The sequence below is a fragment of the Vicia villosa genome, linkage group LG6 (genome assembly GCF_029867415.1).
Source record: "Vicia villosa cultivar HV-30 ecotype Madison, WI linkage group LG6, Vvil1.0, whole genome shotgun sequence".
Lineage (NCBI taxonomy): Eukaryota > Viridiplantae > Streptophyta > Magnoliopsida > Fabales > Fabaceae > Vicia > Vicia villosa.
The window spans coordinates 35,286,530-35,298,660 of record NC_081185.1 but is presented as its reverse complement, the minus strand read 5'-3'; the positions used below and the strand labels follow the sequence as shown (position 1 = coordinate 35,298,660).

The window sequence follows — 12,131 nt, the reverse complement described above, 5'->3', positions numbered from 1 at the left end:
TACTTACTTTAGCCTCGGAGTGTTTGTAGGTACACCCCCTCTTCGTTGATTTCATCAAAACCACAACGTCCGTCGACCATGCTTCCGTTCTGATCGATCACAGTAAGATCAATGCTCATAGGCAATATCATATGATGCAAGTCTACCTCAATAGTGTTGAGCTTATGAATTAGGCCGGTCTATGTGAGTAGTTGGCAAGTCCCGAATTAGTTTAATATTATATTTTTCCAATTATTTTGATAAGTGAAAAATTTCAACATATGTTGAAAAGTTTATCCGATGTCATTTCAATATTTAGAGAGAGAGAATAGAGAAAGTCTTGCAACACCTCGTCCAAAATCTCAACCTCGTTTCTCCTCTTCACTACATTTTTAAAAAAAATTAGTTCTACAATCAGTTTTTGCTACGTAAAATATCAGAATATAAAAGAAAAAAATGTCTGGTGCAGAAGGAATACATATCGGAGGGAGGAAGAAGGAGTACCCTGGAAACATCACTCCTTTTGTTACCGTAACATGCATCTTGGCAGCCATGGGTGGTTTAATCTTCGGCTACGATATTGGAATTTCAGGTATATATATAGGCATATCCTTAATTACTGTAGCAAAACTTTACACCAGTCCCACAGAAGCATAACAAGAATCATATAACACAACCTTAAATGTTTGTTCTTTCTGTTTTGGTTAGGCGGGGTGACGTCTATGGATCCGTTTCTAAAGAAGTTTTTTCCGGCAGTATACCGGAAGAAAAACTTGGATATAACGACAAACAGATATTGTCAATACAACAGTCAGATACTGACGCTGTTCACTTCATCATTGTACCTGGCAGCGATGTTGTCATCCTTAGTAGCTTCCATTGTCACTAGTAAATTTGGTCGGAAACTTTCTATGCTTTTTGGAGGTTTGCTTTTCCTCCTAGGTGCTCTCGTTAATGGTTTTTCCCAACATGTTTGGATGTTGATAGTCGGTCGAATCTTTCTCGGGTTTGGTATTGGATTTGCGAATCAGGTACTCTCACTCTCTTACTCTTCCATGGCACCCTTGTTCTTTTTGTTTCAGCTAGAATAGTTTTTAGTTGCCCCGCAAATGATAGATGCAGTGACACCTATTTGGATCCTCTCATGCCCTTTCTCTCATGTTTCTATCATGTCATATTATCAACCATTGAATCTATTATTTTCTCTATCATTTGTACTATTAATTTGTTGTTAGTGTGATAATCCACTATTGGATTAGAAATAGGAGAGAGGGCCGAATGAAAACAACATGAGAGGATCCATTTCACAGTGACACATATTTGAATCTACAACATTCTACTAATTATAAATAATTATATTAAAGTTCCTCAACCATACTTAGTTGAATTTATATTAATGATTAATATAGCGCTGAAAGTGGTTAAGGATAATATAATTGAATATCTCATTTATTTGTTTGTCATTAACCATGTAGTAATTTTCAGCGGAATGTGAAAAATGAAATTAATTATGTAAATCTATTGATAATTCAATAACATCAAAATGAATCCATTTAACTAAATATTTGTACATAATCATTAATCATTAATCATATAATTTTCCGTAGGTCGCGGTTAAGAAATTAATTCAGTAAAAGAATGACAACTAATCCCACTGCATAATTTGAACACAACTCCATAACATATAGGTGGTGTGATGACTCAGTTTGAACGCAAATTTATTATGTAGTTCCACAATTATTGTGCACCGTTTGTCTTTCCATTTGACATATACCTACTTCACATTTCACACTCAATTGCACCATTTTAAACGTAATTGTATTAATTAAAAATAGGATTTTATATAAAATAAAATAAAAACAAGAATAAAAGTTGAGAAAGACCCTTAGTTCTACATTATGACATTTTGCAAAACCATTGAACCTTTTTGCTTAAAGCATACTATATATATATATATATATATATATATATATATATATATATATATATATATATATATATATATATATATATATATATATATATATATATATATATATATATATATATATATATATATATATATATAAGAAAAGGGGTCATGCACTGACAGTGTAAAATATTTTTACACTGTCAACCAATCATCATCATGTATCCAATTAAAATATTCTTTTATTTAAAAAAGACCTTAATGACATGGCAGATTGATGACTCTCTATTGGATGATAATGTAAAATTATTTTATACTGTCAATGCACTACCTTTTAACTATATATATATATATATATATATATATATATATATATATATATATATATATATATATATATATATATATATATATATATATATATATATATATATATATATATATATATATATATATATATATATAGGAGAGTTATATTTAGTCCAGGAGTAAGTTATTATAATTTACTCCAAATCTAGACCATTGATTCTTCTCAATCTAATGGTTAAAAATAATAAGTAATTATTTTCTCTCTCCACATTTAATTACTTATTATTTTTAACCACTAGATTGAGAAGAATCAATGGTCTAGATTTGGAGTAAATTATAATAACTTACTCCTGGACTAAATATAACTCTCCTATATATATATATATATATATATATATATATATATATATATATATATATATATATATATATATATATATATATATATATATATATATATATATATATATATATATATATATATATATGTGAAAGAATAAAAATATGTATCCATGATATCTTATTATTTTTTATTGAGAGTAACGTTAGATGCTATCTTTTAGTACTTTTATTAATATTTTGTCTTTTTATTTTTATTTTCTAGTAGTTTAGTGGTTAGAATCTCATATCTTAAAAATAATTAAATAGAATGTCCACATTTGAATTCACGCCTCTGCAGTTAAATATTTTTGTACAACTATCAACTGAAGCAAAATATATCTGATACTCCATTTACTAATTCTTTGTCATATAAGGATAAAGGGATTTATTTTTCTTTTTGTTTCATGACTCTTGTTTGTAAGTTGGGGCATATATTTCTTTCAATTTTCTCTTTAGGGGGTGGCTTATTATCTCATTGGAGATTAAAACCCCTCTCTTGATGACTCGATTGAAACCTATGAGACTTAACTTTGCCTATTCATTTTCCCTGGGTACTTTGATAAGGAGGCTCTCTCAAGACATATAAACTTATCAAAGGGTATCCAGGATCCAAAAATGAAAGAAAAATAATTATGACAAAGAACAATTATCCTTTTTATATGCACTCTTGTAGGTCCATGAAGGTTAAACTTCCAAAAATTAAATGGTTCAATTTCCAAAGATAGCATCCTCAGATTTTCATTATCAACTTGAACTTTTAACCTAGGTTCAACACACAACCTCTTACACCAAAATTAATCTCAAATTAAGCTTGCAAATTTATATTATATGAGTTTAAAATAACTTATCGAAGATTACAACAGCAAATTACACAAGTTGCTAGTAAGCAGTTTTTCTGTCATAACAAAATTTTATTAAATTTACAAGAAAATGTTAGGAGCAAGGTGAGAGTAGAAAAGAAGGAATTTTTTGTCAAAACTTGTTTGTTTTCAAATGAGCACAAAATATCTTTTTGTAGTAAAAATTAGGCAAATTAGGAAACTTTTGAAAATCCCAATTAGATCCATAACTTATTAAGCTATGGAAATAATTGATTATCACAACCAAAAAAGAAACATTTTTTTTGTTAGATCTGAACCCTAATTAATTATTAGGTAGTGGAAATAAATTTCTAAGCAAGACATACCTCATAATCGATTACATTTCGACCCTAATCGATTATAGGTCAAATTTCTCTTCATAATTGATTACAGACACTCCTTATCGACTGTGCTTAGTTTAAAAAGGTTTTGAAAACCATTCTATGAGTGCATGTATGATTTTAGTACTTACATAGTACACACATTGCATGATTGATCCCATAAAGACACAAAACTTGAGCTTCAGATTACATGTCGTGCTTTCAACACTAAGGTTTGATTCTTGATGTTGCTTGTTCGCATTTGATCTTTATTTGACCAAACCATTAGAAACTTCACTTCACACTTCTTATTCAAGTTATTCCTTCTTCATTCTATGACGATAATAGCATAATTTATTCTCCTTTGACATCATTAAAACTTGTTAAGCAGATAGAACCATACTTTATCCATGGCTTGGATCCATAAGACATAATGAAAAAGATCAAAGGTCAAGTTGAGTACTTATCATCCACTGATGACGACATACCGGGGGAGATGTGACACTGGGCTCAGGCCAAATGTAAGGACTTTCTAGGAAATTCCAAAGCAAAACGTGTGATATCCGTGTCACATGTCTCATGACATTTCATGAGAACGACTACCATATCCTCCCCATTGAATCCCATTAAGGATCATTATCATGAATATCATCTAAAAAAGAGGGGTTTTGCCTAAATTAAAAGGAATCTCAATATAAAGTGAGAGCCTCACTATGTCTGCTAAGGTTTAGGGAGCAATGGTTTCTATGAAGCACGGACACCTCTAAGAGTAGGCGTGTCGCGGTGTCCGACACGTGTCGGTGTCCGACACTTGTATGACACCCGTACGACACGTGTCGGAAAAGTCAGATGAGTGTCGAAAAAGTCAGACAAGTGTCACCTAAAAAAATAGGTTTTTTCATTATTTCGACACTCCTTAAATCTGTGTCGACACTCGTATGACATTCATACAACACTTGTAAAACAATTTTGACAAGTTTTTGCAAAAAAAAATAGTTTTCAACATACTTTACACATCCTTTGGACGTGTATTGAAACAATATTATCGATGAAAAATTAAAGACATTAATTTTTATTAGAATATTTTTAACTCTTTTAATAATAGATAGTTAATGAAGCTTAAATGTTATTGTATATGTAGCGGTGTCGGTGTCCTATATTATTGATATTATCGGTGTCGGAGTGTCCGTGTCGTGTCGTGTCGGAGTGTCCGTGTCAGAGTCCGTGCTTCATAGAATGGTTTCGAAATGGGCCAAAACCCTATATGTTTGGGAATAGGCAACACATATTTTTGGAGAATAAACATGATAGAGAATCAACACTCCCTAGAAGCACACAAGATCTTAGTTGGGTTTCTATGAATTGCTAGAACAGGAGAATCTTAAAATCCCATGACACCTTTTCTAGTACGATACAAATGTCACAAAATGTTCTAGGATCTCTAAACTTAAAAACCTAGATATAAAGTCTAAGGAGCAATAGAAACTAATCCACACATTATTCTGAATCCTAAACCTCACACTTACGTACTTACGTGTTTGTGTGTTTGTAGGTATACCCTCGCAGCCAAATAAAATGTATGAATGACCGTTGTCATAGGGATTATCATCGTCACCATCATCACTTCTGCATGAAGATTAAGATCATTTTAGATCAGACTATGTTGTAATTTTGTAGTATTGATGGATAATAGTAATTAACTTGTTAACAAAGTTATGTTTATTTTGATTAAACTTGATATTAATTATTATTAATTCTTAATTAGTTTCGGGTTTTAGAAAAATGGTCTGCGACCTCAAAAACGGTCTCGTCGGATGCTGATATTGTTATCAATATTTTTATATTAAAAAACAAATTATGATTAATTCATACTGTGATGACTGCAATAAGTGTCACAACACTTATACAGACCGAAATTGCAAAAGTCTTTATACGACCGCCCGCGACATGGTGGAGATACCAATTTTTAAAATCCTGATTGGTTCCACATGTTAATTTTATGTTATTTTTCCTTATAAATTTTACAGTCTGTGCCAATCTACCTCTCAGAGATGGCTCCATACAAATACAGAGGTGCTTTTAATATTGGGTTCCAATTATCAGTTACAATCGGCATACTTGTTTCCAACATATTGAACTACTTTTCAAACAAAATCAAGGGTGGATGGGGATGGAGGTTAAGCTTAAGTGGTGCTATGGTCCCTGCAATTATAATAATAATTGGATCATTAGTCCTGCCAGAAACCCCCAATTCCATGATTGAAAGAGGTGATTGTAATGCAGCCAAGGCTCAACTAAAGAGAATTCGTGGAGTGGAAGAAGTTGATGAAGAGTTCAATGACCTTGTGGCAGCTAGTGAAGCTTCCATGCAAGTGGAGCACCCGTGGAGGAATTTGTTAGAAAGGAAGTATAGATCCCACCTTACCATGGCCATATTGATTCCATTCTTCCAACAATTTAGTGGCATCAATGCCATTATGTTTTATGCACCTGTATTTTTCAATTCCATTGGGTTCAAGAATGATGTTGCTCTTATGTCAGCGGTCATCACGGGTGGTATTAATGTTGTTGCTACATGTGTCTCAATTTATGGAGTTGATAAGTGGGGTAGGAGAGCCCTTTTCATTGAAGGCGGAGTTCAGATGGTCATAAGTCAGGTACCCTTCTTTTAATTTTCAATCTAGAATTCGACATCTTTCTAAAATAATAATATACATTACTTTTAAAGTGACTTCAAGCTCATTTAACATAAAATATCTCCTTAGTGCGTAAAGAAAACAATAATTTTCTTACATACATTTGATATGAGCTGTTTAATTAATACAATATTTGTTTTTGTGTGCAGGCTATAGTTGCAGCTGCTATTGGAGTTAAATTTGGAACTGATGGATACCTATGTGATTTGCCAAAGTGGTATGCTGTAGTAGTTGTACTCTTTATTTGCATTTATGTTTCAGGGTATGCTTGGTCATGGGGTCCCCTTGGTTGGTTGGTACCTAGTGAGATTTTTCCCTTGGAGATTCGTTCGGCTGCTCAAAGTCTCAATGTATCGGTTAACATGTTCGTCTGCTTCTTTGTTTCACAAGTTTTCTTGACAATGCTTTGCCACTTGAAGTTTGGTTTGTTCATCTTCTTTGCCTTCTTTGTAGTGGTGATGACATTCTATATATACTTCATGCTTCCTGAAACAAAGGGAGTACCGATTGAAGGGATGAGTAGGGTTTGGAAATCACGCTCATATTGTTTAATATTTGATTTTCTATTGTTTAATATTGTAAAAAACTAATTAGACCTTAAAGAGGCCTCAATTTTTTTTTAATAAATACATATACAATATTTAATCATAAAAGGAGAAAGTTGTGTTACGCAATCGATAACCAACGTAAAAATTTGTCGAATCTTTATGACATTGATCAACTACAAAATAGTGTGAATGTTTGGTTGTTGTCGGTAAGCAACACGATGTATGGCTCGAGTACGGTGTCAAAAGAGCAAGGGCAACTGCATCACCACCTATTTACAATTGAAAATAAGCAAGCGTTCCACATTTTCATGAATAGGTGTGGGTAAGTTAGTTAGTTCATGAGAGTAAGAGTTGTCTTGAATCATGAAATATAAAGCACACTTACAAACACAAACACCATAGTCAAAGGTTTCACTGGAGGAGGTGCTTGCCGCAAACGTGATACCTCATAGTTTCCCCAGGAGCAAACGAGGGGAAATAGGAAACAGGGGCTAACATCACCTTCTCCAACAGGGACGCCGTCATAATTAACCCTAATGATAATGGCTTTCTGGTCATCTCTATGCAACATGGCAATTAGTATATCAAGTGAGCCTTGATAGATCCTGGGAGCCCGACTGACGTCCTATTTTGGGAGGCTTCCAAAAACTTCAACTCAATCTTAACGATGACAAAGTGTTAAATGGCTCGTTAATAGCATTGTCAGGCAAATATGTACAAGTAAAGGGTCATGTGACCCTGGAGACAACATATGGTGAGGGAACCAAGGTCATTGAAGCCATCTACCTTATTATGGATGCCACATCGCCCATAATATCATCCTAGTCCACCCTCCATCAACGCACTAGGGGCAATTATTTCCACCCAATACTTAGTCCTAAAATACCCCTTGCTTAGAAGGAAAGTTAGCATGATTCGAGGAGAACATTTGATCACTTAAGAATGCTATCATAATAGTTTGGCGACAAAAAAGGAAAAGCTCGTCCTTGTGGGCGCCCCTCCCTGAATTCTCAAATGCAAACCTAGATGGTTAAGATCCCTGGTTGGATGCTGACATTGAAAGGCTCATGCCCACAGAAGACTTGATGGAAGTACGAATAGGCCCTTCGGTCCATCAGGTGACAAAGATAGGTAATTTTCTTACTAAGGAAAAAGAGCACGAACTAGTCGAAGAACTCATTATAAACGTCAACATGTTCACATGGGCCCCCTCTGATATGCCTGGGATAGACACTAAAGTGGTGAGTCGTCGCCTCTTCATCCACCCATCTGCTAAACTAGTGGCGCAGAGGAAGCAGAAAGTTAGCGAGGAGAATATGGTATCCATTGACGAGGAAGTAGGCTGTAACGCCCGGAAAAATAAGTATATGCTTGATTTGGACGTTTGTGACGTTTATTGGAATTTTACCGTTTTTGGAGTCGTTTCAGTCGGTATTAGTTCGGGATGGCGGACTAATATTTAATTGAAGGTTTTCATATTTTTGGTACTAGAAATATCATTAAGGTAATATTCCGCGTTTTGGGGCGTTTTGAACGATATTTGAGCGTAGGGGCATTTTGGTCATTTCCGCGGGGTAGATATTTTCCTTATAAGAAGGAGATATTTGTGAGAAAGGAAAGAGGATGGAAAGAAAAAGAAGAGAAAGAAAGAGAAGAGAGGAAGAAGAAGAGCAAAGAGGAAAAACAAGAGAAAGTGGAGGATTCTCAACCGAATCGATTGCCGATCGTCACAATAGCAAGGTAAGGGGGTGAATCTAATTTATCTTGGATGTATGATTCTTATAGTTTTGTTCTTGTTCATTTCTGTGCTTGGACAACAATGGTGGATTGTGGGTTTTGTGAGTTTAGAAGTTATAAACATGATTTTGTGGTGTGTATGTGTAGTATGATGATAGATACCTTCACTGATCATGCTTTCTTTTCCATTTCTATGGCTTGATTGAGTTTGGATAAAATGTTAGGTTTTGAGATAGATTGATGAATCAACCATGAAAAATTTGATGTTAGGTTGTTTCTATGGTTTGTATGTATTGTATTGGTGTTATAATGATGTTTTGGAGTGGTTTTGGTGGGTATAAGAGGGTTGGAACCGTTCTGGTTTTTTCTGGGTTTACGCAGGTCCGCTGAGCGGAGGTTCTTTTGCAGAAAAATCTCTGTGAGGGTCCGCTGAGCGGAGCTGAAGCGGACAACAGCATTTTCTGTTTTTCCAAACTTTGAAACCTTGTAACTTTTGATCCGTAGCTCCGTTTCGTACGCCGTTCGAAGTATTAGGAAGCTAGTTGGATGTTATATATGATAGTATAGGCTTGGTTAGCTTGTTATTAATTGGTTATGAGGGTTGTTGATGAAAACACATAATTGTTTATATGCGCGATATGATTGGTAAATAATCATAGTGCTTGATTGTAATTGTTAATGATGTAGGATGTAGTAGTGGTTGGTTGATTTTCATAAATGGTTTTGTGAACTAGTGCATGATAAATCATGATGATGTGTTGTGTGAATGTTATCGTATTGGTACGAGGTATGTGATTAGTTGTCGATAACATGAGATCATGTTCGTATGAGTTATGTATTAATGAATATTCATTTTTGATATGTGACGATGTTTGGTTGTTTGTTGTTAACATGATGTGTAGCCTTATGGCAAGTAATTGTTGTTATGAGAATGATGTATTATCATTGTTGAATTGTTGTTATTACAACTTGTTGATGATGTATTGATGGGGTTGTGGCCAATGGCCAATATTAATTTGAGGTGATGCAATTATGCGATCATTTATGCCAATGTGGCCAGTATGTTTTAACGGTGAATGTGTGTTGTGTGCTTATTAATGCCTGTGTGGTAATTATGGTGTGATGTAATTGATAACGATGTTATTAATTGGTGATGTATCCTTTTGGATAGAATATAAACGATGTAACGTGAGTGTATGATCGTGTTATATTGTTGATGATGTTGTTGTCGTGTAATAGAGTAATATATTTGCACAGCATATCATTTCATTACGTTAATGGCGGAATGCTATTAATAGGTGGCCTGCGGGCATTGGTTACCAGTAGGAGCTTAATGCTCGGTAACGGTATATTAGCCTGAGTGGCAAGAGGTCATCAGTGGGAGCTACATGCTCGATGACGACAGCCTGCGGGCTTCCTGAGTGGAATAAAGTCCCAGCATAATGCTCGGCAAAGGGTCATCAGTGGGAGCTGCATGCTCGATGACGATACCTGCGGGTTTCCTGAGTGGAATAAAGTCCCAGCATAATGTTTGGCAAGGTGTATTTGTCATAATGACAAGGAGGAGTTTACTCCGGATTTGGTACCACATGCATATGCATAGTCGAGTCTCATTCATTATTGTCTATCTGTATAATTTATGTTATCATTCATGTGTCGCATTACTTATATATTGTTTGTGGTGGACTTAGTGGATTACTTTGTTTTATGATTATTGATGATACTTGTTGGCATTACTATAATTGTCATGCTTTCATTATGAATTATATTCTCACCCTTCTGCTGATTTGATGCTTGAGTGGCATCCTGCAGATTAGTCGCTTTGGGAGTCTTTTGGAAGAGGTAGTTCTCCAGTTGGTATTGTCGGTCGCTCTGATACGTAACACCGGGTAGTCGGGAGTCTGTTGTTATTTATTTGTATATGACTCTTATGAACATGTATATGTGATAACGTGCCATTGTGTATTGTAAACACTTTATTTTGGAAAACTCCTCTTTGAGAGTGAGAGCTATACGTATATATATATATATATATATATATATATATATATATATATATATATATATATATATATATATGTTCATATCTTCCGTGTGTTATGTATCATGTTATTGGTAGGTGTGTATGCTTTTGGCATCGGTGATGCCCGTTTGTTTTCAAGGTGTTTGTTTGGTTACTTAGTGTAACATCCTAATTGTGTTGTATGAAATTTTAAATACTCTGATATTTTCTTGCCTAAATGCTTTGGGTAGAATTGGGGTGTTACATTAGTGAAATCAGAGCAGGTCGGTCTGTCCGGCCAGTGTTGTCTAATGTTGTTTAATTCCTCAGTACGTGATAAGTGTGTGGAGCACTGTCAGTACTTGTTGTGCCTCTAGTCAGTTGTATGCAGGAGTGGTTTGAAGTTAAGTGGGGGAGAAGATATGCTTCTCGGATATGTTTCATTGCAAGATGTTAGTATGCTACTGAGGGCAACAGTACTAGTGTTGTTGGAAATTGTTGTTTTCTGAAGTGAAGGCGACCTGGACTTAAAACTTTGGTTGTTAATCAAGTTGGAGTGTCTCGGAGTATATTTTGGTTATTTCTAAAGAATGGAATTTAGAAAGTTGTGATGCTCTAACGCTACTGATGGACTATGAAGTTGTTGTTTGAGTAGCCTTGTGTGAAGTGTCGTTGTTGGATCAATGATTAAGGAAAGTATTGTGGTAGACTTTGTTGTAGGAGTTATTGACGTTGTTGGAAACGTTTTGGAACTCGAGTGAGAATTAGGAGTATGAAGAGTTGAGTAGGATCTCAGGAATTTTATTCTTAGGATTTGTTAGAAGTGTTTTGGTACGTCGCTACAAGATGTCGGTTTGGCTGGTTCAGATGATCTTGAGAGATTTGTGAATTATGGAATCAAAGTGCTTCTGTGCTATGAGCAAAAGTTGGAAAAGAATATTATTAATGTTGGTACTGATAGTTTATATTCTATTATGATTGTCGGCTACCTATTGACAAATTGAGGACTTGATCACCCTTAATCTCTTGTTGATAGTAGACGGGGTCGTATTGGACGTGATAGGCTTATCTGGCTAGTTTGATAATATTGGAAGTGAATGAGTTGGTGCAAGGTGGTACGACGTTGTTTATGTTGTCGACGACTTTGGATGTTCTTGAGAAAGAGCAATTGTGGGAATTGCGGATAGTTGCGCATTTGTATAGGTGTTTCTTGAAGGTTTAATTGATTCATCGTCGAAAAGAAGAATTCTGTCTTGGAGTTCTGTTTTGACGGATTTAGTTCCTAGAACTATTGTTGTGTCGAGGGTTCCGTATCGGATGCCAACTTCTGAGTTGAAAGAGTTGAGAAGTCAACTTAAGGATTTTCTTGAGAAGAGGTTTGTTCGTTCGA

At 34.8% G+C, this 12,131-nt stretch overlaps 1 protein-coding gene across 1 annotated transcript; it reads left to right on the top strand.

Annotated features, from left to right (window-relative positions):
• The first annotated feature begins 291 nt into the window (after positions 1 to 291).
• Positions 292 to 7,099, top strand: LOC131609101 (sugar carrier protein C-like). The gene is made up of 4 exons (XM_058880750.1): positions 292 to 571; positions 688 to 1,010; positions 5,786 to 6,415; positions 6,604 to 7,099. Exons 1-4 carry the CDS (start codon positions 436 to 438, stop codon positions 7,042 to 7,044), a joined length of 1,530 nt encoding a protein of 509 aa, XP_058736733.1. The 5' UTR covers positions 292 to 435; the 3' UTR covers positions 7,045 to 7,099.
• Positions 7,100 to 12,131: the final 5,032 nt, after the last annotated feature.